General features: G+C 34.0%; 4 protein-coding genes and 1 long non-coding RNA gene across 9 annotated transcripts in view; 3 read left to right on the top strand and 2 right to left on the bottom strand.

Annotated features, from left to right (window-relative positions):
• Nucleotides 1-17,055, bottom strand: part of LOC117236913 — a 38,869-nt gene extending 21,814 nt beyond the window's left edge. The window contains exons 1-3 of the long non-coding RNA XR_004493918.1: nt 16,849-17,055; nt 16,401-16,780; nt 14,760-16,246 (exon numbers count right to left, since the gene is read on the bottom strand). This is a non-coding gene — a long non-coding RNA (uncharacterized LOC117236913). The remainder of the gene's footprint in view (nt 1-14,759; nt 16,247-16,400; nt 16,781-16,848) is intronic.
• LOC117236908 (solute carrier family 41 member 1-like) lies at nt 7,052-12,645 on the top strand. Of its 2 annotated transcripts, XM_033500317.1 has the most exons (9): nt 7,052-7,460; nt 8,415-8,525; nt 8,598-8,873; nt 9,691-9,965; nt 10,497-10,830; nt 11,018-11,312; nt 11,453-11,658; nt 11,751-11,899; nt 11,992-12,168. In XM_033500317.1, the coding sequence occupies exons 3-9, from the start codon at nt 8,600-8,602 to the stop codon at nt 12,166-12,168; spliced, it is 1,710 nt and encodes a 569-aa protein (XP_033356208.1). In that variant the 5' UTR covers nt 7,052-7,460; nt 8,415-8,525; nt 8,598-8,599. The 2 variants fall into 2 exon arrangements, with proteins under 2 accessions (XP_033356208.1, XP_033356209.1); XM_033500318.1 differs by lacking the exons at nt 7,052-7,460; nt 8,415-8,525 and having other exon boundaries at nt 8,600-8,873; nt 11,992-12,645.
• Nucleotides 15,241-18,926, top strand: LOC117236911. 3 transcript variants are annotated; one of them, XM_033500324.1, is made up of 5 exons: nt 15,241-15,375; nt 17,633-17,750; nt 17,831-17,905; nt 18,046-18,210; nt 18,322-18,926. In XM_033500324.1, the coding sequence occupies exons 1-5, from the start codon at nt 15,367-15,369 to the stop codon at nt 18,522-18,524; spliced, it is 570 nt and encodes a 189-aa protein (XP_033356215.1). In that variant the 5' UTR covers nt 15,241-15,366; the 3' UTR covers nt 18,525-18,926. The 3 variants fall into 3 exon arrangements, with proteins under 3 accessions (XP_033356215.1, XP_033356217.1, XP_033356218.1); XM_033500326.1 differs by lacking the exon at nt 15,241-15,375 and adding an exon at nt 16,124-16,256; XM_033500327.1 differs by lacking the exon at nt 15,241-15,375 and adding an exon at nt 17,092-17,222.
• LOC117236921 lies at nt 18,618-21,826 on the bottom strand. Its single transcript, XM_033500336.1, has 7 exons — nt 21,593-21,826; nt 21,411-21,514; nt 21,076-21,306; nt 20,761-21,044; nt 20,381-20,691; nt 19,335-19,502; nt 18,618-19,261 (listed from the first exon to the last, which is right to left on the bottom strand). The coding sequence occupies exons 1-7, from the start codon at nt 21,741-21,743 to the stop codon at nt 19,059-19,061; spliced, it is 1,452 nt and encodes a 483-aa protein (XP_033356227.1). The 5' UTR covers nt 21,744-21,826; the 3' UTR covers nt 18,618-19,058.
• Nucleotides 21,827-22,344: 518 nt separating this feature from the next.
• LOC117236907 (protein lin-9 homolog) lies at nt 22,345-26,179 on the top strand. Of its 2 annotated transcripts, XM_033500315.1 has the most exons (8): nt 22,345-22,485; nt 23,333-23,672; nt 23,744-24,049; nt 24,123-24,540; nt 24,617-24,966; nt 25,048-25,294; nt 25,366-25,568; nt 25,685-26,179. In XM_033500315.1, exons 1-7 carry the CDS (start codon nt 22,467-22,469, stop codon nt 25,555-25,557), a joined length of 1,872 nt encoding a protein of 623 aa, XP_033356206.1. In that variant the 5' UTR covers nt 22,345-22,466; the 3' UTR covers nt 25,558-25,568; nt 25,685-26,179. The 2 variants fall into 2 exon arrangements, with proteins under 2 accessions (XP_033356206.1, XP_033356205.1); XM_033500314.1 differs by having other exon boundaries at nt 25,366-26,179.
• The last annotated feature ends 570 nt before the right edge of the window (nt 26,180-26,749 follow it).

Genomic DNA, 26,749 nt, shown 5'->3' with positions numbered 1-26,749 from the left:
AAACAAGCGACATGACTGTCGTACTCCATGGGTGGAGGAGCAAAAATAATAGGTTATCGACGCGCAAAAATTCGGCGCTCGAGACATACTTAGGTAACTTGTAAATATCACTGATGAAAACGTTTCGCACGGAAATGATATGATGTGGTAACGTGATACAAGACAACTTATTAAGTTCCTATTAACGTGTTATATAAACGTACGTTCCTAAGTTAAGCTTTACTTAATCGAAGTTACACCACGCGTTAATGTTATAATTGGAAGGAATGACCCTATCACAAGGCTCTAGATCAACGGTGTGATTATATATACACACATTTAGAAATTCTGTTTTTACGTCTCTCTAAACAACAAAACATGTATGTATGTATGTACGTGTGTGAATTGTGCGAATTGTGTACACTATAAAGTTAAGCAATACCGTTAAGCGGCAAAATTATATCTAGCTGATAAGGATATCGTAATACGTAACATGGATAGTGGGATAAGACACTGAGAGAAAATCAAAATTAGTTGTTAAATGTAAAATGGCGATACGCGGAGCTACTATCCAATCGCGATAAGTATTTAAGAAAATATTCGATCGATAAGTACCACAATTCAGGGTCCCCTAGTTGTTTCTCTCTTAGCGGATAATGGTGAAATAGTGTAATTAAAATGAATGTATCTATTCGGTGAACCACAAGTACAAGTAAATACTGTTTCGATGACGAATTATTAAAATATATGCGTATATCTGGTGCGCAGATTATGTGTGTGTATGCATAATGAACGGTCATCGCAAGAATTCGACGTCATTTTGTCTAATTAGATACAGACATACAGACAGTATGTTAATTACGAACAACTGTGACAAGGAACATTAAAACGGAAGACTATTACATTCGTCTGATATGATCAGTAATTTTTAAGCCGGCTACTTAGTCATTACCAACGAAACGAACAGAAAAAAAGATAAAAGATAGAGATAAATAAAGTTAAACAAGTTAAGAACATATTCGCAACAAAATATTTTTTTGGAAAAATCCAAAATATACAAAATTATTATTTTTGCAAATAAAAGAGAAAACGAGAGAGAAAGAGAGAAAGAGAGAAAGAGAGAAAGAGAGAGAGAGAGAGAAAGAAAGGGAGAGAAAGAGTAGATCTTCCTCAATACGGCGAAGATACAAGACTTTTTCACGATATAGAAGAATATCTTTTTTACGCAATAGAATGTTTTATCGAGCAAAAAGGACTACCGATTCTATAAAAGACGAAAAATGAAAAGAAAGAGAAAGACAAGAGATCCATAATTTTAAGCGTAACGAGAGCTGTAACGTAACGTTAGAATACAGCAAACCGAATGTTCCTAATGTAATGCTTTCATCTAAATACATATATTTATAAATATTTACACGATAGAGGTTCTAATATTTATACCTTGCTCTATATTATGTTTCGACTTTCTTTTCGAGGAATAAAAAGAAAATTGATATTAATATACGAGAAATTAAATAAACAAATTATGGAGTATTTATATCTGCGAATAATATGTATATGCGAGAGGATCAAAGTAAATGCGAGTCGAATGATCGAAAGAGACAATTTGCAACGTGTCCAGTATACCTGACCTGTATGGAAAAACGTGTATTGTGCAACCACATTTTCATTCTTTCAATCCAATGCAAACATACAGAAATTGATCAAATTCCATCCGGAGACACATACAAGCTCTTTTATATAAGTTAGGTATACAATATCTCAGAAAAACTATTGTATGTACATTTCTTTCAATGAATGCTTTTACCATCGAGCGAAAAATATCATCTGAAACCTTTGAGAGATTATAAACGCGACACGTAAATAGCTTCATTACATTAATGTTCATCAATTAGATTTGACATTCACTTTAAAATTGTTGTTAGCAATTGTTCTGACACGACCGAGGGTACAAAAATCGAAGGAGCGAAAATCAAAATATTCGAGAATCAAAATTACAATGTAAGTTCATAGAAGTTCGTTGTTCGTCGATAAATATTATTTGTTAGTCAAGAATAGTTGGATACGTCCAATAATATAGTCTAATAATCATTAACTCTGTCGTTTCATTCTCTGTTCCTCACTCTTGTCATATAATCAATAAAATCCCTTTCAATCCGCGCATCAATAAATTCCTTTCAATCTTTTTCATTCGAAAAAATGTCTTTATTGGAAAAAATTTACGCTTTTATCTCGTGCAATCGCATGCGTTTTATCAAAAATTACTAAATGATTATGGTCTCGTTATAAAATATATCAGCTTAGATATTATACATCCGAATGTTTTGTGCGTCACGCACAAAAAGAAAGTAATGATATTCCAATCAAAAACACACCGATAAAGATTTTGATAAAGCACGAGTTAAATATAATCATTCATAGAACTGATAAAATCAAATATCGCAATCATTTATGCCACGACACTCGAGTTTATATCTTAACTGAACATTAGATCAATGAAAATCGTAACGATTATCTTAATTTTTATTACATTACCATATGTGCTTTCATGATACTTACGACAGAAATTTCTTATTATTGTAATCTCTATTATCAATGACAATTATTGTTCTTTGCAACAAACAAGGCTCTCAACGTACCGTCGACTGAAGGTTGTCAGTAAGTATCTTTCTCATGATCAAATATTACAGAAAATACTTTCTGAAGATATCGTTTTAAAGTCGATGGCAATTGAGATTTTAAATTGCACGTAAGTCGATATAATCTTTAGTAATAAATAGTTTTATCCTTTTAGAAAATCTTGTCAGGAAAATCAGTTTTTTTACATAATCTCCTTGAAAAGAACGAGAGATAACAATGGGGATAGATTAGAATTACTTCTTTGGAATACGAATGAATACGGGCATTTATATTTCCTCGTGTTTCTGAGAATCAATGTTTCCTTTAATTTATCATAGTAATTTAAGCAAGAACATTGTATCGAGAATAACAATACATTTTCAACAACAATCACGTTGAAATCTAGGACAATGACTACACTATGTACAAACTGTTACACATAACGCGGTAAAATTAAAAAAAAAAATTGTTTTAATATCAATAAATAATAGATACATCGGAAATCTCTATTTTCCACATTGCTAAGAAATACATCGTGATAATGCTCTAACAATAAGATAAATGCAATAGAAGTATCATTTGTACCGTTCCAAACAGAGGAACAAAAAACGAAAATAAAGATATTAAATACAGTAAGCTCGTGAAAATTCGCTGCTAATCAGACGGTGCATAATGCATTTTATAATGCTGATTATAGCACACAAATCGTGGAAGGGATTCACTCGTTTTACAACCGGCAATAAAGATGCTATAAAGCTTGTTTACATTGGAGTATTATAATGAGCGAAAAGTGCCAAATGTCAGCGAGTAGAAGATTTTATTGTTTTTTTCACGGTAACGATATCGGAACAGTTAATTCATTATCTGACGAACGCGGGCTAATTCAGTTTCATCGCATTTTTAGATGCCTTGACGTAATCAAAATCGAAAATATAATCATCAAATCTCAAAATTATAATATTTACTTAGCTGCGTGTATTTCGATTTAAATTATAATTGTTTGATCTTTGTATAACGAATAGACAAGCGCGACACGGCAGTTAGACTTACCTCTTCGATCTTACTCCTTCAATAGAAAGTAAAATCAACTGTACTGTAATTATATTTTGAAACGTAAATATGAACACACATACTCGACCTATACTTTGTGTTAACGTTTGTAATGAATATCCTCGTCAAATTAGTCTTCAACCGACTCGCGTATCACATCGGATATGATCTAGCGAAAGACGTTCGTAAGTCGCGTTGCTAGACGTTTCAACGTCAAAAAGTGTCAATACGCGTATTTACAGTGATTTCTAGGAAAAAGGAGTCGATTATCAACCGCGCACCGCGTGAAATTAAAATCGCTGCGTCATGTGCATCTGCGATTCTCTAAATTGAAGGAGTAATAAACTCTACACGAACCGAGATATACTTCTCACTATCTGATGAAATCACCCTGAAACTGGAGGGATAAGGTGAGGAAAATAATAATATTACCCAGACAGTTGTCTCGAATCGGCGATGTAGTAGTCGAATCGATGTTAATTCAGATGAAACGTCTTTGGATGATAACAAGTTCGCGAGAGAAATTAACGGAGTCGTTGAAAAACCTTCATCATGAATTTTTCGATCTAATCTAACTATGTAATTAACTAAGCAATTTAAATTTTGTTCTCTTTTAACGGCATTGCATTCGTTCGAAGCCGATTTTAATAATCAGATTTTCTACGATAAAAATTTTAAATTATGCAGAGAAGACTAATTGCTTTAAAATAATTACGTTTGTTAGTGGTTTTTAAAGAAATTTGCATAATGCTATACTATTATCATGCATTTGCTGACATCAGCTATCAGATCTTAAAACTGCACGACAACGCGTGTCGCGTGTTAGGTATTTCCCCGTTCATTCGCGAATCGCATTGGATATGACGTCATTGAAAAGAACGAAGGTAATCCCATTCGGTTCGCGTAACCGCACGCACGGAATACCAATTATTGAGAAATTCCTTCGAAAATGATCATGGTGCGAAGCCAACGGATTTACATCCGTGCAATTACATTTGCATACCATAGGATACTGTAAAATGGAGACGAATATATCTTCTCAGCCGCCGTAATATTTAATCGATTGTATGTGTTGCGAATTCTCAACTAGGTGATGATCAGTCAGGTTGCAACTGATCGATTGATATCACGAACTGCGAACGCTTTTAACGTTCAAGGTGGAGATAGATTAAAGATGCCGAGTAATGTTACGTGTAATTGATTTATTCGCACTGTATAATATAACACGAAGAATATGACGCTCTGATGAATTCTGCTTTAAGAAGAAATTCTGCTGTTTGAAGAAGCTTCGCCTGGTCCTTATATACTAACTCTCCATCCCCGAGTTTTCCTTCTTACCATGTTCTTTTTTTTGTTTTTCATTAATATTTACAATCAATTCTCGCATTGAGAATTTTCAGTAATTTTTTCTGGCGTGGTGCAGTAACATGGCTAATTATTTATAATAAATTGATACTTATTATAGATAAGTATAATTTATAAGTAAGTGTTATAAATAAGTAAATATTACTTAATATAAATATCTAATTAAATCTAGTGTTTAGGTCTAACGGGTAGTGTCTCTTCAGCCTGCGGATCTGGTCCGTCGTATCAAGTAATCCAGTAATTAGGGTGTTTCGATGTTTGCTGACTCTTTTGCTATATCTGTCGCTATATTTTGCTATTTCCTCTTTGACTGTGGGTATCTTAAGGTCGCGATGTATTATTTCGTTGGTGACATACCAGGGTGCATTTATAAGGGATCTTAGCGTTTTCGATTGGAAGCGTTAAAGTATTTCAATGTTCGAATTACTTGCTGTTCCCTATAGTTGGATTCCTTCTTACCATGTTGATGTTTCAACTGAATAAACATCTTACCATTGATTTTAAGAGGTGGGAATCTATTCCTCAATCTTGTAATTGTGCATCCTGGTGGGCGCATATCCTCTAATATTGCCCATTCAAACTGTATGTTTACTTTAGCGCGGACCCATTGAGTACGTAGGGTGTTTAACCTCTTAGGCTCTTAACAAGATCCGCATCATTAAGTTTACAACTTGAGAGCTAGGAAATTTTGGGTTTTTCAGGAAATTAGGGCTTTCCAAGGGTATTCGGACTATTTAAGAAAGAAAGGCAGATATGCTGTTAGAGTCATAAACGGATTTACATTCACAGTCTATATTGATAGTTTACATTGACCTATCCTAACACATTCACAATTTATATTGACAATTATACTTACGATTTATGTGCAATTTACTTAAAATTTTACAATTATATTGACAATTTGTACCTACCACATGTATGGACAATTTACGTTAACAATTTATATTGAGAGTGTACAATGACGACCAAATCCCTAACAGTATTTTTTTTCTACTATTATTTAATCTGTACTTTACAATTTCTCCAACTGGGCATTCGGTAAATCTTTTTAGCTTAATTTCTAAGCATTCTCAATGCGAGAATTAATTGTAAATTTTAATAAATAAAAATAAAAAAAAATAATTTCTAAGTAATATGTGGATGGCTACCCCCAGCGGGATACCATCTTCGAGTTTGACTATTTTATTTCTTTAGTAAAGTCAGTGGGGGTTCTCTTTTTAGTCTTCTTCCAGGAGACTTTTGCTCGCTTCAGCAGCCAAATGGTTTGGATCTATTGTCGTGCGCTCTCCTTGTATTTTTCTGCGTACCTGCCGATGTCTTCTTTGACCGTTGGTGTTCGAACAGTATGATATTCAACGTTCGGACCGTTTCATACAAATCGTACGATATTCGTGCCCGTTTATCCTTCCACTAAAAAAAAAAAAAGAGAGAGAGACTTCCTAATATTATACGTCCTTTTTTCCAATATTGAATCACTCACCTCGAGCAATTTCGCATATTAAATCACTTTAGACAAGAAATAATTAAAAAGAGAATTACGATAGAGATCTTTACTGATGATCGAAGAACAGATACAACAAATGAAAGCACGCGAATGCAATAATTAAGATAAATCGCTCTTTTATCTCGATCACGTACGAATGCAAATAAAATTGTTAACAACCTCGATCTTACAAGGACCAGTAGCTCGGAAGCGATTAAAAAATACGATTACGCTTCTTATGATTATTTTTGCCTTCTAACATGAACACTACATTTAATTAAATTCAAGGTTTTTCTCGAATCTATATCATTCGTTACGCGTACGATCATATTATATATATGCGAATAAACTGCATTAGAAACGCGAGAGGAGACGCTATTCCAGACTGAGAGTCATGGATGAAACAAGAATTTCTCGCAAGTGATATAGCGAATCAATAAATGATCTACGATCTACGATCTATTTACAATAAGCTTCCCCACCACCGTCGGTCGAGATGGCGCACGTGGGTATGTCCGGACAACAGTACCTCGCAGCCATGCATTTGAGCGGCCGAAGTGCCAACAAATGAAGTAAAGCTTCTTTTATCAGTCAGCCACAACCGCTTGAGCGAAACAGTTGAGTTCTGGAGTCGGTGGTGCATTTACCGTGCGAAGCCCATTCCGTCATTTTGTTTTTCCCCGGGATCTCTACCTCTGTGCACCTTTCCTTGTACAATTCTCAGAACGCTGGATCGAACATCGATCACAGTGTGCCATCGTGACACGACGAAGCCAACTTTTTATTTCGGCTCACGTAGCACGGATCGAGAAGAGTCCCGTACAAAATCACACGCGAGTTCAACAACAAGATCGAGCAGTGAACAATCAGAAGTGGCAAGGTTAATCAAGTATCAAAGAACAATAAACACTTTTCAAGGAAACGTGGACACGCTGGCGCAAATTCCTCAATACATCGTTACTACGTAAGTATTAAGTCAAGATAAGAGTTTATTCGTTCTTTTCCTTTTTTTCTTGTTTGTTTCATTCTGTCAAGCCTCGATACATATTCTCTATCTTTCTCCTATCTTTCTGTTAGCAATACCGTTTAGTTTCCATGATAGCGAATAATCAGCACGGTAGCACAACATTACACGCGTCGAACATAAAAAAAAAAAAACCAGTAATTTAGCATGAACTGATAGCGACGTAAACCACAATGTTTTCAATTGTAATTTAAAAAATGTGTATTGTGCCAAGTATCTATATGCATCTTTAATGATAAATTATCGTTTCTAAAAATAAGATTTGGACAGTTTTATCGAGATATCGATAGTATCGTGTATACGGCATAGCGTCCTGATTACATGTAATTGGTATGAGATATGCTCCTGTAAACATAAATCTTTCGTTAATTTTCACTACCTCTAGCAATACATGGTTGCAAGGTTTCACAAAAAAGGGTGCCCTCTACATAGATTCTAGAGAAATACTGTAAACGGCTGTTTTCAGCATTTTTGCACGCATGTAATTTAAATCCGACGACACGTGGACTTAGATTAATAGTAATACAAGAACTAAGTTCCTCGTGTCGTTAATGATACTATGCTGATCTCGTATATTAAATTTCATATGCTATCAAAACGTCTAGACCAAGAGCAACGACTTAAGAGAGTAGCAAGACGTAACTATCAGTTCATGAATATCTTCGTATATTATCAGTTAACGAACGACACTTTGATCAATATCGGTCATATAGTATCTTAATGCTTAATGAAATTTACGATTAACGGTGAGATCGATAAGCTTTAATGCGTCAATTCCGCAACACGATGAAAAATTAATTAATTTCTTTGGTTATCCGTTTTTAGACGGATTCTAAATTCGACGTTCTATTCGACGTGTGAATAATAAATCATATTTATTTTTCAACTTTAAAGATCAAGACTGACCGAAATAGGCAGATCTGACGTGAAAGTATCACAAGTCGATCCTGCACTTTGCCAATATCGTGGAGGATACTACAAAATTGTCCGTCAACGCCGAACTCGGTACGTGTCAAAATGAATTCGATGCGACTCCTTTAAGCGTTGTCTTTTATCGAATCATCAAATATATTCCAGATATGGTCGGTTTTCCGGACTCGCCGACTGAACCGGCACTGTCAAACGTGACTGTTATAAAGTTAAACGATTGCACGGATCGTAATGAGCATCTAGTAAACAAACCTAATGATAGGGAAGTTAAGGATCACGCGATTACCATAGAACGAGACAACATGTCAAACGGCAAGGATAACTATGCGTTAGATTTCGATAGTATGGAAAAAGCTATCGACAACAAACTAAACACATCGACCGACATTAAGGCAGAACCTGATATCGTGAAGAAAGTGGCAGGTAAGAATTTATATACTTACTGTGATACTTACAGTATTGACATAAAGAAAATGCAAAAAGAAAATCAATGACAATTTAACAGTTATATCTGTTATTGTACGTTCGAATGCTTAAAATATTACGTTCAAAAGGTCACGAGCCGTACAAATTTTATAGACATTTGTACCTTCTAATGAGAAATTGACGCGCTGTACGATAGAACGCATTACGAATGTTACTGCCGACGATGATAACGCAAAAGTTCATTTGTTTCGCGTGCGATTCCATTGAACAAGCGGCAAAACGGACATGTCGGAGAATCGGGCGAACATAAAGATTGAAACGTAACTTTGCGCGGACATATTCTTTAGATTGATATTAATGAAAATCCGTTATGTTAATTAGCCGCAATCGTATTGATTAAACAATCGCTTAGTCGATCAAAGTATTTACCGTATCGTATTGCCTACGGGAGCACAATGCAATAAAGGATATGTTGTATCGGTGTCGTAAAATGATTTATAAGTAACAGCAATCGTTCTACCGTGATAACCTTATTCGTTATTTCTTGTCTGCTCGCACGAAATAAAAAGATGAGTTTCGTGAGAGCGTGGAAGTAGTAACGACGCATTTCGCGATCTACGTACCATTGACGACACCGTGATTTTATATGAATAAACTTTTAAGAATTCGTAACAAATGTAAAATATCGGAACTGCGCTGTGACTAAAGCTATACATGTGCATCATTCAGTAATTCGCGATAACATTTCAACGAATGGTTAAATGTCTTTGAAACGTCGTACGGTTCAGTGTGAGATATATTGATTTCTCGATAGCGGGTCTGAAAAATCCTAACGGCCAAAAGAACAAAACGGACATGTCACTGTCCAATCTCGGTGGTGGAACAATTTCAAGTGGAAGTTCCGTAGTGACCATCTCTTCCGTCGCAAATTCAGATCCTGATCCTGACTTCCGTAATGACACGGGCAGCTTTGGTAACAGACCATTCAGAAACGAGAAATGGTATCAGACCACCTTCCAAGTCGCTGTTCCCTTTTTCATCGCCGGGATAGGTACGATCGGCGCGGGCCTGGTGCTTAACCAAGTCAAGGTACGTTTCCTCTAACATTAATAAATGCTAAAAGCAGGTCGTCGTCTCAAATTCGATTATCTCGTACAGATAACGAATCTAAGTTCGATCGTAGTAATCGTAATAACGGAATAAATCACGTATTTTTCCGAACGCGAGTTTTTTTTTTATCGATCATACACTTTAGTTTTATTTATCTGAAGATAATGTTAAAACACGTGGTAGCACTCCTTTCTTATTTGTCACACCTTTGCATTTTATCTGTCGTACATATGAAATACGATGGCCCAAGGGCAACAGGGTCGTAATCTCAAGAATCTTTTACATAAATACCTTCCTCTGATCCCACCCTTTTCCACCTCGTCTTAACCCCCTACTCTCTAGTAATCTCAACCCAACCCCTTTGGTACAAACATTCGCTATGTAAGATTTTATCGGCATTTACTAATGTAGAAATTCTTGAAACGTAATTTACATTCTTGGTTGCGTTCCATTTGTAAGAATATCCCGAGGAACGTAATCCTCTTTAATTAAATGTCGTCTCTGTTTTAGGACTGGCCAGTATTCTGCACCATTTCTCAATTATTCATTTTAATCCCTTCGCTATTGGGCTTGAAAGGCAATCTTGATATGTGCTTAGCCTCACGAATATCCACGCAAGCCAATTTGGGTAACATGCACGAGTTTCGAGAAATCGTGAAAATAATTGTTGGTAATATCGCATTGGTACAGATACAGGCGATCGTCGCGGCTGTTTTGGTATCGATCTTCGCGATCACAGTCGACGCTATAATGGAAGGCAGCGAGTACATTTTCAAATGGAACAATTGCCTATTATTAGCCACAGCTAGCGTCTGCACTGCCACGAGCACTTGCTTTATTCTAGGTAAGATTATTATAATTGATCGCAAATCAAATTCCCATTTATGGTATATATCTCAAGTTTGCAAACGTAATTTGTTGATTCATTACGTTACGTTACTATGCTATACCGTAAAAAATGCAAGTTAACATATTACTTAACATATTACTTGACTGTTTCAATGTTTGCATTAATGTTTCTTTTCTTATAGATTTTGTAATGATCGCCGTTATCATGATTTCATATCGATGCAAAATGAACCCCGACAATTTAGCTACGCCTTTGGCTGCCTCCTTTGGAGACGTCATATCAATTAGCGTTCTATCGACGATAGCATCAGGATTGTTCGACAGAATGACGCCAGAACCATGGATCTTATACGTTATACTTGGCTGTTACTTTTTAATTTTACCATTCTGGATCTATGTGGTTCTTAAGAATAACTATACTAGAAATGTTTTAACATCTGGATGGCTTCCTGTTTTATCGGCCTTGTTTATCAGTGGGTTCGTATCACTTTCAATCGCCGTTAATAAATTTTGACTAATCTTAAAAATAAATTTTGACTAGTCTTAAGAATAAATCACACGATACATCGTTGCACGATTCTGTCGTTCTACTGTTTCAATTTTACGTTCTAATTTAGATTTGGCGGTTTGATTCTTGATCAAGTTGTTGACTCGTTCGATGGATTCGTGATCTTTCAACCGATCATAAACGGAATTGGTGGTAATTTAGTCTCTGTGCAAGCATCTCGAATCTCAACTACATTGCACCAGACAACGATTATGGGAATTTTACCGCCACACTCGAAAATTTTCATCAGTCCGTGGAAAGCGCTCTTTAGAGGCTGTAAGTGATGCAACAATAACTAATTTTACGCTGTTACATGCTTTTTCGCAGCTCGACGATTACATAATAATCTTCACTTTCTTGTTCTTTAGCGCTGTACGCGAAAACAGCCAGAATACTCATTTGCATGGCGATTTTCGGTGAAATAATTTTTATTTTTGTCGCCGATTATATCACAAAGGGAACGTCCACGTTACATATATGCTTTGTGATTTCTTACATCGTCATGGCCGTTCTTCAAGTAAGTATATAATGCCCGTTGATTCGAGTGTACTAATGAAAAAGTGAAAGGTTTGTATCACGGGAAAAAAATTCACGATTTTTGTTTCGCAGGTTATGCTGTTGCTCTACGTGGCGCATATCATTATTCACGCTATGTGGCAACACAAAATCGATCCGGACAATTCCGCTATTCCATATTTGACGGCATTGGGCGATCTCTCGGGAACAGTATTCTTAGCGATAGCATTTTGGTTCCTCATAAGTATACATCAAGAGTACGGAAAATAAAAGACTGGTTAAAGTAACAAGATTGACAAGCAATTTTTATTGCGTGTCAAATTTTTCTTAGAAGATGTCATATAATTTACACGGCGTAATCACGTCGATGTAATGGTGTACGAATGAACGAGACAGTAGGAGACGAAGATTAATTAAGAGAGTGAGCGTTTCGTGAAAACGGGTACAATACGTTATTACGGGACGATCTGATTGATCTGAAACGGATAAAACAGCAGGATTGTTTCCCTCCATTAAGAGACGTTCTTAATGGTACGTTACTCGCGTTAATTAGTTATTATACGCTGAACATAATAGATTAAAGAAATACGTCACTGTTCTTGAAATAGGTACACGAATAGGAAAAAAAAGTACAATGACACTGATTCTAATGTAACTGGATCGAGCAAAGTGATCCATCATAGTGTAATTTATTATGATCTAATGATCGTACAGTCTCAATTAGACGAAATAAACAAAAAAATAAAACGCTGCCTGTTGTACATATCGACTGACGATTACTTACAGTCACTAGATAGATATATAACTTTTTTTGTAAGTTTTTAATTATATTTAATCGTATGAGGCAGCAGAATTTAAAGTGTTTTAGATATATGTGCATTGTACTTTCAATGTAATTGTAATGAATACGTATAAGCAGAAGACCTAGTCAGTATTTTAACGCTGATCAATAATTGTATTGCGTAGGAAGATTATATATTAGGTTGTCCCAAAAGTTTCTTTCGTTTTAGAAGGAAATAATAGATGCGCAATATCTTTTGTTTTATATTATTTCATTGAATTATGTATGATCCATTTTGTTCTATTGGAACAAGATCCAAATTCAATAAAACAAAATGAAATTCTTGTTAGTATTAGGTTGTTCCAAAAGTCTCTTTCATTTTATAAGGAAATACTAGATGTACGATATTTTTTGTTTTATTGAATCTGGATTTTGTTCCAATATGTATGATCCATTTTGTTTTATTGAATCTGGATTTTATTCAAATAGAACAAAATGGATCATACATAATTCAATAAAATAATATAAAACAAAAAATATTGTGGATCTAGTATTTCCTTATAAAACGAAAGAAACTTTTGACACAACTTAATAATAACACATAATTTTATTTATACAATGGCGCATATCTTTTTAAAATAGAAATTATATTTGCAATCTGCAGAGATCTAAAATAGATAATTAGCTTTCTAATTATAGACTTATTAGTTCAAAATATTTTATCGATAGCAGAAATTTGAATAATCCTTTTAGTAGAACAAGAAAGTCATGATGTATATGTTATACATCAATGGATATGTTTAATGTTATATAGGTTGCAACTATGTTTTGATATTTTAGAGCTGGAAATAATAAAGTAAATGATCGATATACAATAATATTCGATAGTATCAAAATAATATATATAGTGTATTTTATAAAAACTTGCTACGATACTCTTGTAAAGATATGTAATTGTTATCTTAAAATGAATTACACCAAACGATCTAAGCAAACTGGAGATTCGTAAAATGATTAATGTAGAATAAAGTAATGTTTTGTGTTCCTCAATACTTTCATAGCAATCTGTGATTTAAAATGATATCTGTAAAGAAAATGTACATGCAATTGCACCCCTGAAATAAAACTTTGTATCTCTAAAATGATGATTTTTATTCTAATGACCAATATTTTAGTTGAATTTAATGAAACTGATACGAATACTTTGCGTTATCTTATGTTTTACAAAATTTCCATAAAATTGAGGTAGAAAACCATTTTCTGTACTTTCTTAAATACTAATAAAGCTATATTAATGATGTACTAATAAAGCAAGTTTATTACAATTTGCTGTAATTGCAAACATCCCTTCTAATAAAGTGAAATATAGTATATCTATACAGAAGTCTAACCTACCTAAACCATGTAAAATTCACACATATTTTGCAGTTATATTATCTTGTACTCTTCATTATTTACAATTTTATAAAGTTTTAAATAACTCATCATACGCCATTTAATATAAGAAGATAGAACTTTCGTAACATGTCATGTTCTATCTCATAAACATCCAAACAGAGTTTTGATTGAACAAAAAATTGTGCACAGTATTAAGGTTATGTCTCTTTGGCGCAAATTTCAATATGATTATTCAAAGTAAGTCAAAATATCGCATAATAATTACAATTACGTAACAGTCATATAAACAAACAAATAAAGATAGTTTTATCACTGTGCTGATAGAGTTATTACTGTTACACTTATTATTGTTACATAGTGTATGCTATACCGCCATGGTATCGAAACAAAAGTAGCGCGAATTTAGCAAATGAGAGGATGGAATATAATTTTGTTTTCAAACAATCCTAATTACTTATTCTTACGTATTAACTCAATATTATAAAAACTTAGATACGACAAAAGATTGATATATAAACATGAAATCTTAGAAAGTACTTTAATTATTTAAAACACAAAATCTGAACATCATACCTCTTTCAACGAAATTTTAAAAGTCACTGACTAAAGCGTATGACTATTAACAGACTAAATTATTTCAAATTCGTGTAATTATACGTGTAATAGAGTATTAAAAACTTACGTATTTTTTAGATATGATCTCGAACTTCATAAACACCAGTGTATCATTCGATTACATATAATAAAAATTCCAAGTAGTTGCAAATTTATGATTTCAATCGAAAGAATCACGTTGATACGTTCACAGATATTTCTTATATGTAACAACAATCCTCCGTTAAAAGATCAAATTTCTTCTTTTTTTTGAGAATTTCGTAGTAGCAGTGACGCAACCGCGTATAACGCGCCGAAGGAACGCACTCTTGCGCATACAATGGAGCGCATACATTGGTCATCCTTGCGCGCGGCACCTTCAAAACGTATAAAGGATGGTTGCATCGCGTTCACCGAAATGAAAGTTCTACCGTATCCCCGTGCGAGTCCTTACGAACCTTCGCAACTGGGTTTCTGGTCAGGTGGGGTACGTAACAAGAAGGGGGATGCTGGAACCACGCGCGACATTCTCCCGAGACATTTAAACTGGAACAGTTCCTGGTCGTGTTTAGAAGACACTAGACAAATCGTTTCGGAATTACGTTTTCACGCGGGTGTTCACCAGTGTGTAAGCAACTCAACAAGCGGAACGAAACTGAACGTCAGTGGTCGATATTTTGCAAGTGTTATTCACAATGTCGATGGTGAGTGTTACAACGATTACCAATTTATTATTCAGATACTTCGTCGGTTTTTTATGCATATTTATAACATGACCCTGTGTAGAAATTTTATCGCGAAATTCTACGAAACTTGATTACTGCAATTAAAAGTATAAATAAAATCGTGCCAGAGAGCGGTGTATGCACCAGTGGTAGATATTTTCATATAATAAAGCGAAGGTTCCGGGTTTCCATTGTTCATTGCTTCTACATTTAATTGGATATAACACTTGACTGGATTAATTGATGGAACACTGATTGTTGATTAAGGTAATTCATGTTTTTCTATGGCTGACACAACATCGATACACAATAAAGATCGTCTTGATTAATGTTAATCACTTTCTTTCGCGTGACTCGATCAATCATCGCAATTATTTAATGTGTAATACTTTACGTGTTTGTATGTAACAGGTACTTTCTAAAAGCAAATACTTGGCGATAAACCATTCTTTCTATGTACATCACAGTTCTACAAAAGCATTCGTTTCCATTTTCTCATTCTTTTCTCTCACGTTTTCTATTTCTTACAATGTATCTCTTTCTTTGGAGAGTCATTGGAAGCACATATATGTAGTGTTTCGCAATTAAGGATTTCTATAAAAAATATTACATCCAGTGCATACAAGTGTTTGTATCGGCGGTGAAAAATTTTCCATCGTAGCTATTGCATTTCGTTTCGCTGCCTTACAATGGGCGCAGAATTAATAGGAGCCACTTCTACTTGGCGAGTGAAGGTGAGCGGGAAGGAAGGCGAAAGGGTGGTTTGACACGCATCGTCGAACACACGAATGTCTTTAACTGCTACTATCTTGGCGGAATAAGGCTCTTGTCAAGCACAAGTGCACTCGTTCTATGTGAAGGTAATGAAAATGTACGATCTAGTTTCAATCGCGATATAGTTACATATTACATCAGGACAGGAAAAATATACGTGTTTCTGGATTTTTCTTAATAAATCTTGTTAACCAATAGCATTCCGTTAATAGAAAGTAAATATTACATACCAGCATGATTTTCAATTATTCGTTGATGATGCTCTTGCCAAAGCAATGGCACAGTTCGTTGCGCTGGTTCGCGAACCACCAAGCTCGATGAGAGCTATAGATATGCAAGTTAGCCAATATCGTTGAATAACCGTTTCATGAAAGAAGAAAATAGCCCTATCAATTGGTCCTTCTATAATAAGGCATAAAAAGCAGAAATGGAGCAGCGTTTCACTTAAAATATGAACACTATTTGGACGTTTACTTTCTACGAACGTTCGCATTCGAATGTACAACAGAGTGACGAAATCGTGAATAGATATCTATGTAATCCCTTGCAAGACGCGCTGTGTACGAGTCATGTATGAGCGAACCAATTCACAGTCATCTATTGCGTACATCTGCAAACACACACAGATAAACACAAGCACGCGAATATAAAGAAACACATACACACATAAACACGTACAAATTATGATACGCGTCGAGGATGTTGCTCCTATGGTCGCTTTCAGATTCTCTTTTAAACTCGTTTGATGTATGAAGCATTCGTGTCCAAGGATAATTGTTTATTTCAGTGGACATTGGTTCGCATGATAGTCGGCCCCGTAACATTCGATCCGCGCGTCTAGTAGTTTGCCTAACACTACTCGATGATATATATCACAATAACGATGATATACGACACAAGACTGCAAACAAATCACTACCACGGAGACTCTACTTACGTCCTTATCTTGTACATATCCGTAATAAGATATGTTCGAACACGTTAGCTACGGGCTGTGATTATCGTTTACAAGCACCAGATTATCTGGCTATATTAGGCAGCACTGTGACGAAGTATACAATTAATTTTTGTCAGAGAAACCAACGGAGAACCTGCGAGATCATAGTTCTATCTATTTCACTCTCAGCAGGACCCACCGATGGCGTCATCGTTTCGTAAATGCGGTTTAACATTTACATTTCGTTCTTTCGGTCATCCGGGTTGGTAGAGCGTAGAAATATTAGCCACAAATGCCTTGACCTACTTTTATATTATCATTATAGGAAGAACAAGTTTAATGGTAAAAGTAAAATAAGGTCCTTCAAAATATATATATACATATATACATATATACATATCACGATGTTTGCTACTCTGCGGCAAAAAAAAAAACAAGGAATTAATTCCAAATATGTTTTAAATTCAGATTCTAACAAGAGAAGTTCGTGGTAAACGCATGAATATCCGAGAATTTTAATTACAGATGAAAGTGGTGGTCTTCTTAGTTGCTGTTGCAGCAACCAGAGCTTTGCCGCTCTCAAAAGTGCACGTGAAATTTATTTCTCCTCCGCACATTTATGAGCACGGTATTACGACAGATGGTTAGTTCATAAATGTAATTACGTACTATATCGTTAAAAATCTCGCATTATCACAAAACAACATTAATTCTATCTGTCAGGGGATCGGACGATAGATCAGACGTCTTACGTCTCTATTGGGAGAAGAAGCACAACAGGAAACCCTACAGAATTTGGTACGATATTCCACTCTGATAAGTATAAGAGTCTAATACGTAATCCAATAATTTAACGAAGTGAATATATTCGTTAATTAGGATCTAATATTAATTTATAATATGATGTATACTATAATAAATTATGCATGTTCTCACAGGACAACGATTACACAATAAAGGTAACGTTGCACCATATATAAAACCGGAAAATGCAGAATCTCTGTGGCCGGTAGGCGTTTTCATTCCACCAGTGGATATCAATGATCTTGGTTACAGTTCGCGAGAATCAAGACATATGACACCTGACTTTTCCAATGGGCTTGGTGAGCAATACATTTGACACGCAAGAATACACTAGAAGAATGCAAGGATATATTGGTTTGCTTTTAAAAATAAAGTGACAGACATTCGTTTTAGTTTGAATGATATTTCAGGATACCACGACCCGTATCTATTGACCGGTGAGGAGGCAATGCTCGCTGTAAAATACCTTTATAGCCAGGGCGAGTTATTTTACGATGATATTCCACATGAAAGAGCACTGCTGAAAAACCAAGAAGAAAGGAGGCGAAACGGCCTTCATGGTCACATATTGAGAAGTTTGAGGCCTACCTCGCCATTCTCTAGAAAAGCTTAATGTAGAGGAATTTATTAACAGTAATGTTATTTATTTATGAATTGACTAACGGACGTCGCATGTTGGTAAAAGATAAAGATAAGGTCTTTTTAGTATCAAGCAGAAAGTGTGTCCCATCTTTATTTAGTATAATTCGAAACAAACAACTTCTTTGCTTCCTATTTTGAAATTATTCAACATAAAAATAATTACATTTTGTCTTTTTACGCAGTCCGCACTCAACAGTCTTGCAATTGTAATGTACACAAATGATCGTGACCGTTATTAATTACAATAAAACACTGTACTAATCACCGTACAACTTTCCACAGAAATTTGTTATATAAAACATGTATACCTCGGTTTCTTATAATTATAATACATAAAATACGAAGTTATAAATAAAATTAGAGTATATTTTTACAGATTTCTCGCTCATTTAAGCTTAATAACAAATCAATACTGGCTATACTTGCAAATTGGCGATATCAAGACATGTACAAATACAAGGAACATTTTATACAATAATATACATTCGATTCAATTCCAGCATTCTCAAATGAACCATCGTAGTAAAACGGAAAGCGTTGTCAGAATCAAACCATTGGAGATGCTTGATTTCGTCGTTCCATTGCATAGATCCCCGAAACAAAGGCACATGTACACCTTTTTGTAGTTCCACACGGTAAACGCACATCGTTCCTCACCGTCGTCAGGTCCACGTTGGAAACAAAGCCTTTGCGTGGCGGTACCATATTCTATACGATACAATATTTCTTATAAAAAAATTCTCAATATGTATATCTAAATGTGTATCCATCGAATGTTTACCGTTATTTAAACCGTGTCGTTCAATTATTTTGCCGCACCAACCAGATGCGCAAGGGACAGTGTCGACACCTTTTTCCATTTCAATCGCCGTCGAGTTCATAGTGAAAGGATCCTTACAAGATCCTAGATCTCCTCTTGATCTACAATTCACACATCTTCGCAGAAGTCCTAAAATGGAGCACTTATAAATAACACTTTTACTTTCGTACACAATCCGCAAACGCTAACGAGATCGTTTCTTTGGAATCGTTTTCGAGGATCATGAATAGATACGTTTTAAATTAAGGAAAAAGAAGAAACACCACACTTCAAGGAAAGGATGAGCTATTTCGGTATGCGGTGAAAGTATGACATTGTCCACTATGTATGTACGTATAGATGCGATCTATGTTATGCATGAAACTCACCGGTTACGCCTTGAAACAGAACCAGACAAAGAATCGCGGAGAGTACGAAAACCTCTGTCCTTAACTTCATCCTATCGCGAATTTGTTTGCAAATACGTTTACTTTTAATTGAATTTCTCACTCATGAACTGACATAAGGAAACAGGAACGACCAAACTCAGCCATTTTGAAACTAAACTGTGACTACGAGAAACGGACACGTATCCCATGCAGTTGTCCCTTCCACTGCCTCCTTTCACTTGGTTACCTGTAAGGTCATCGTCTGTTAAGAAGCTCCCATAGGAGAAATCGTTCGAAGAATAATAACTCGGTCGGTAAACAGCTTGCACAATTCTTATCAACCGTCTGTTATCGGTCAATTCGTGAATCATGAACCTTAATATATAAATGGTGTTTCTTCTTCTTCTTCTTCTTCTTTCTCAATTGTATCTTTCTTTGGAACAACTGTGTCGAATTTATCTCTTCGTCTACATGTATAAACCAGACCACCACAGTAACAAAACGAGCAAAGTAGAAATATGAAGCCTAGATATCCCAGATGACGCAGAAATTCTATAAAAAGTAGAAGATGTTGTAATTAAACGTCCAATGTTTTACATAAGCATTATAACTGACTGAACAATTTAGTTTTAATTTTACCTTGGGTTACTAATCTTGCCTTAGATATAACAATGACTTTTACTTGCATCATGTTAACGTTATCGATGTAGCACGTGTAGTTACCTTCTTCGTGAGTGGAAACATCTGATTGTATGTAGATAGAAAAATGTGAAATACCATAAAGTACGATGTGTAATTTATCTCTACTTGAAGTACCTATCAGATAAAGCGTTCCAAAAGCGTCTACTATCACGCGAGCTTCTGGATCCAATTTGCGAAAGGATCGTCGGACACCCCTTTCCAATGTAATCGAATCCTTCTTCCACGATACTTGCGCATCCATAGTTGACCTACGATGTTTGAATTTTGAATTTTGTTACAAACAGTACTTTGCTAATTTCGCTCAAACATTAAGTTACTCGGGACAAACGATCGTAAGATAAGCTCCTTCTGCTAGTACGAATCGTTTAATGTACTTGAATCTGCGACCTTTTACTCTTTTCACGCGGGGACATTTTTTGCATGTTTCCTTTAAAATAAATATCGGCAAATGACGCACCGCACCACTAACAGCAGGAAATTCTTCTTCGAGTAAAATTGCTCTTAAACCCGTGATATTATGAATAAATATTTGTTTATATTTCAAATTTATCTTTTCTAGATAAAAGACAAGTTTGCTTACTTGCAGGGTAATGAAGGAGATCTTCGAAAAAACTTAACTATGGATGAATCGCTCTTGTTGGCAATAGTCTGTAATCATAATGTGGTAAGTCATCGTCTCCAGTCTCATAATTCGTCCTTCTTACCGCATTTATTTGTCGTTTTAATTGACAATTTCCAACACTCGTCTTATATCCTCGATTACGTACACAACGTTCGCATGGACCCCACGGTGTCCATTCTGAAGTGACTTGAAGCAGTATTCCAACCTCTCGAATTTGAGCCAACTCAGACATTTGTGAAACCTAATGCAAATCGCGCTCGATATATATACACGAAAAGTGTGAACATTTGATAAATATTTGGCATTTAATATTGAGTAGAATAGTAGAATTAATGATGATCTCACGGCAAATCGTGTGGTAACTGATGCCAAATATATTTCACGATATTTCTCCCAATCAGTTATGTTCCCTTGTTCTTTATACGAGACTCCATGTTCTTTGAAAATTGCTATCATCAAATAAATTTGTCCAATTAATTATATCTAAATATTAATTCTATCTAGATAGTTGGTATGATTTCGATTACGTTCGATTCTATAGTTGAATTTATTCTCTATCTCCTGTCCTTCCTCACCATGGCATAAGTAAATACCAGCGTCTGTTACTGCAATGTCTTTAATTACTAAAGAAAGATCTGGAGTAGTGTAAATCCTATTGAACGACGCGTTGTTGTCCATCCCTAATTGAATCTCTTTTTCAGGAGTCTCTCTATATCGATCTTGATGGTACCAAATTTTTGACTGCCTCTCTTCCTTGTCATTGCTATCTTGTAAAACGAATATAATAACAAAATCTTTCGTTTTTTTTTTTAGTCAGTGAAATAGTATTTTATACCAAAATCGACATTCCATCACAACAATTGTATCGATCTCAGCGCTTATAAGTAAATATTCATCGTTCTCTTCCGACGTTACTAATCTTTCCTTATTCCTACAATATTTCGTAGGTGCCACGGATTGATCAATTGAAACAATATTATCCGTACTAACTGATGAAATTATTAATAACAAAAAAAAGTTTATTTGTATCATATTAAGTGAGCATTAATGTTAAAATAAAACTGCTAAGTTCAGAGTATACATTCTTCAAATAAGTTAGATATCCTATAAATAATGTTATACAGGTATATATAGATATAAATAATTTCGTTTGTCCGATTGATTTTACATAATATCGAATCTCTTAAATTTCATTAAGCTCTTTTTCAATTTATCATACAACATGTTGCGCTTAATATAGTGTAGATTTAAAAGGTTCCGCAAGATTTATTTCAGTATTCGAAGGTGCTCGCTAACCAATCACAGCATTTGGAACGATGGAAAAGAACCGCTAACGAAATTCACCGCGAAACGGACGAGCTCGACGAAAACACATACCCATGATGCATCATTGATAGCAACATGGCGGAGATGATTGAAAGTAAGTTAAAGTTAACTTATTCTTCGTAAAATTAATATAGCAAGGATTAATTAAAAACAAAAAGTAGTTGCACAAATCTAAGAAATGTTTCAAAATTTATATTATTAATGTACAAGATCTTTCTGTAACACGTTGATGATTTTAGAGTTAGTGTTTCAATTGCGCTCAGAAAGATCTGGTTTAAAATTTCAAAAATGACCAATACACAATTCAAGCGGGACAATGAAGATTTTTACCGTTTAAGATTTCATTTACTAAACAATACTTCAGGGACAAATACTTGACAATATATTTTGTGGTTTTTGTAATATCGCTTATTCTATGACTTTAGTTCTAATGCGATAACTATACATACTGTTTACCAAACTACGTACAAGTTTGGTTATGTCGACAGCTAAAAGCAGAATGATTTTCCCCGTTCTTACTAAACTCTCATTTTAAATAATTTTTATTAGCAGATTTAGAAAAAGACAAAGAAAAATATATTTTATATTTATAAATGAATAGTCTATTATGAATTATATCTAATATTAGTGATAGTTTTATGCATCAATTTTTTTTATAAGTTATGAATCTTCAAAGAGTTATAAGTAAAATATTATGAAATATAATTTACAGACTCTTTAAAAATAACATAAAATATAAGTGCATTAAAAAATAGTTTTTATAATGATGACTGATTATATCTTTGCATATTTAAATAGTAATCATAAATGGACTTGACAGATTTGTTGCTTTTTAATCGTGAAAGGTAAATCTTGATCTAAAAGAAGCAAAACCAAAATCACTATTGCTGTATTTTATGCAAATATTCTTTTCTTATGTATAAATAATTATTTTATCTTAGGTGAATCTGCTGAAACGCTGTTATCTATAAAGAATGGAGGATATCCGTCAATTGATGAGATCAAAAGTGAAGTGATCGATGATGATACAATGGATATGGATGATCAGCAAATTTCAAATAATTCAACAGACTCCCATATGGACACTGAAGAATCTGATCCAATTCCTGAACTTGGCCCTGCAGCTTTAGGTTTACAAAGAGTAGGTAGCCAACCTCCACCAAAACCAAATCCTCCTAGCCAACCAGTTCAAGTTTTAAATCGAAGGGGAATGCCAGCGAGAATTAGAAAGAAAAACAAATTGTTTTATGATGATATATTAGTTAACCATCCTCATCATAGGTAAATATTTAACATTGTGAGTATGTTTATTAATATAATGTATATATTAATTAATATCACCTATTTTTTAGAATTAAAAAAGATCCGTCACATCCGGATACAAAACATTCTCCTAAAAAAGTATCTCGCCCATCTCCTGCAAAAAAACAAAATAGAATAACCAATGAGCCCAGAAAAAATAATAATATATTAAGTCAACCTGTATCATCTACAATGACTCCAATTAAACAAGAGAAAGAACCTGATAAACCAATACCACCTTCATCTCCGGATCGTAAAATTGGACAAAAGATTGGTATGAGATTAAGAAATTTATTGAAATTACCAAAAGCACACAAATGGGTTTGTTACGAGTGGTTTTATAGTAACATTGATAAGTATGTATGAAAAAAATATATTCACATACATGTATAATTTAATGTAGTACAATTAAAATATTCTTTTATGCAGGACTCTTTTTGAAGGAGACAATGATTTTATGATTTGTCTGAAAGAATCGTTTCCACAATTAAAAACTCGGAAATTAACACGAGTTGAATGGTGCAAGATAAGAAGAATGATGGGTAAACCACGAAGGTGTTCACAGTCGTTTTTTGAGGAAGAAAGACGAGAACTAGAAAGAAAGAGACAAAAAATTCGAATGTTGCAACAAAGAAAGGCTGCTGATATTAATAGTTTCAAAGATTTACCACCAGAAATACCATTACAATTGGTAATAGGAACCAAAGTTACAGCAAGACTGAGAAAACCACAGGATGGCTTATTCACTGGAAGTATTGATGCTGTGGATACTAGTAATAACACTTACAGAATTACATTTGAACGCGCCGGACTTGGAACGCATAGTGTTCCAGATTATGAAGTACTGGTATGTGTATATCTATTTTGGAGCAAAGAAGCACATTGTAATCTTATATTATTATGTATTTATTTGTTATTTACAGTCAAATGAACCACCGGAAACGATAAGTGTAGCGTCATTTGCACAGAAGTTTAGACCACGACATGTACAATATGTACCATCTCCACCATATGCCATGAAATTAATGTCACCGCGTTTAAACAGTGATCCTTTAATATCGAATGCTTCTGTATCTTTACCAAAGAAATCTCATATTGGTGGAACAATGAATGGTTATCCTTTAAAATTATTGGAATTTATGGTTAAAGTAAATAAAATATTAGCTGCTAAGAAGGTTAAAATAAAAAAATTAAAAGAAATGAACAGCGAGGCAGAAAAAAGACGTTCGTTTGGAGAACTGTTGCCACCAGATTTTGAAAGAAAATATGCAGGGTAAGCGATTATTATACTAATCTCATATGTTATATTTGGTGAAAAATTATTTTCTTTCTTTATTGATATTTATAATTTTAGTATCGTAGTTGAATTGGAAAAGATGAATACCGCTTTGCAAGATTTTCTTAATGACGTTCAAGAACTTTGTCAAGAAATGGCTCCGGAACCTAGTGTTGCAGCTATGTTAGCTCCTTCTCATCTGCGTGAAAAATGTAGACAGGAAGCTGCAGATATGATTGCAAGACATAATAGTGTTAATGACAGGGAACCCGGAAAAATGTCTCAATTAGTAACAGATTTAACAGCTCTTATGCTTCAAGTAAAGGTAATTTGAAACATTATCCTTAATGTGAATACATACTGTTTTATTGTTATACAATCTTCTTTACGTTTTAGAGTTTATCTGATTCAGATCGTAATGCATATGAATTAAAAGTGCTACAAGGCACAATGGAGCAAATACGTGCAAAATTAAGTCCACAAAATCAACAAGTTTTTCAAAATTGTGTTGAAATACACATGCAACATATACAATTAGGTTTGGGACAAAGAGGTGCTTTAACACCATTTATGGCCCAAAGAGCTTAGCAAATATGAAAGTAATTTTCATTAATACTTACAAAAAAATGTACAATACTGAAGCAAATATCAACTATAATATTACAATATTTTATATGAAAAAGTCCAATTTTATTTTATTATCTTTTTTGTATAGGGCATATCATCATTAAAGAGCACCTATCTTATTAGGATACAAACATTCTACAAATGAGTTTAGGATAATGCGCTGTGCTGTTAATTGCATTAAACATTTAAAAATGTTCACGTTTAAAAGATTTACCTGTCAACTTTGCGATTTTTACAATACAACTTTGCAATAATTAATTAAATATCTATGAATTATTAAATCAAACATAAACTAATATGGCTATTGTAAATAAAGCGTGGCATTTTGCAGTGGCAGCTTTCATTAACTTTATATAGAAATTTATAACATTACATCATCACAGTAGGAATGAAACAAATTTTTTATTTTGTAAAAAAGAGCTTAATATTTTCTGCTTATAGATAATTCCAAAAATTAATATATAATTAATACATTAGTATTTTGAAAAATTATTTTCAATAACTGTACATTAGGTATATGCACAAATATGGCATTGCCAATTGTAAATACACTATAAATGATATAAAATATGGATCTTTTACATTTGTTTTATTATACTAGCTACCAATTTTTTATTTATATCGAATGTTTTACTTTGAAAAATTGTGAAATGTTTAATATAATATGGAATAATTTATTTATAATATGTGAGTCTACTTAATGGTCCTATTTTTAAAATAGTTACCAATATATTGAATTAAGAACATCGATTATTAAAGCTTATCTGATTCCAAATATTATGTTGTCATAAATACAATTATATGAATGTTGTACTTATTTTTCAAGCATATTATATTTTTAATAAAGTAAATGTAAATTTGATGCAGTTACACATGCAATACTAATATAAATAATTCAAATATGGACATCCCTTAAACTTTTTTTTATTATCTGTAAATAGATTATTGTTCCAAAATATCACAATCCTTTTATATTTTTTGTTATCTTCAACAAAAACAATTATTTCGTTAGATGATGAAACAGTCATTACATTAAGTTATAAAAGTGGAAACTATAAAATGTTTTATATTCAAGAATAAGCCAAGAAATGTAAGTTACGGGCTTACTACTTTTAGATTCTATTTACATGAATTTTTTATATGTAAATAATTT

The sequence above is a fragment of the Bombus vosnesenskii genome, unplaced genomic scaffold, assembly GCF_011952255.1.
Source record: "Bombus vosnesenskii isolate JDL3184/JDL3185 unplaced genomic scaffold, Bvos_JDL3184-5_v1.1 scf7180000013352, whole genome shotgun sequence".
NCBI lineage: Eukaryota > Metazoa > Arthropoda > Insecta > Hymenoptera > Apidae > Bombus > Bombus vosnesenskii.
The sequence above is the reverse complement of the archived record's forward strand: the minus strand, read 5'-3'. Positions and strand labels throughout refer to the sequence as shown.

Excerpts from the sequence above, each read along its gene's own strand:
- LOC117236908 (XM_033500318.1), top strand. The coding sequence starts at position 8,600 with ATGGTCGGTTTTCCGGACTCGCCGACTGAACCGGCACTGTCAAACGTG. Across the intron at positions 8,874-9,690 it reads TATCGTGAAGAAAGTGGCAG|CGGGTCTGAAAAATCCTAAC; the intron begins GTAAGAATTTAT and ends ATTTCTCGATAG. Across the intron at positions 11,313-11,452 it reads TCGGCCTTGTTTATCAGTGG|ATTTGGCGGTTTGATTCTTG; the intron begins GTTCGTATCACT and ends GTTCTAATTTAG.
- LOC117236911 (XM_033500324.1), top strand. Across the intron at positions 17,751-17,830 it reads GCACGGTATTACGACAGATG|GGGATCGGACGATAGATCAG; the intron begins GTTAGTTCATAA and ends TCTATCTGTCAG. Across the intron at positions 18,211-18,321 it reads TGACTTTTCCAATGGGCTTG|GATACCACGACCCGTATCTA; the intron begins GTGAGCAATACA and ends ATGATATTTCAG.
- LOC117236921 (XM_033500336.1), bottom strand. The coding sequence starts at position 21,743 with ATGGACAACAACGCGTCGTTCAATAGGATTTACACTACTCCAGATCTT. Across the intron at positions 21,307-21,410 it reads CAGTTACCACACGATTTGCC|GTTTCACAAATGTCTGAGTT; the intron begins GTGAGATCATCA and ends GATTTGCATTAG. Across the intron at positions 21,045-21,075 it reads ACAGACTATTGCCAACAAGA|ATCTCCTTCATTACCCTGCA; the intron begins GCGATTCATCCA and ends GTTTTTTCGAAG.
- LOC117236907 (XM_033500315.1), top strand. Across the intron at positions 23,673-23,743 it reads GTTAACCATCCTCATCATAG|AATTAAAAAAGATCCGTCAC; the intron begins GTAAATATTTAA and ends CCTATTTTTTAG. Across the intron at positions 25,295-25,365 it reads CTCTTATGCTTCAAGTAAAG|AGTTTATCTGATTCAGATCG; the intron begins GTAATTTGAAAC and ends TTTACGTTTTAG.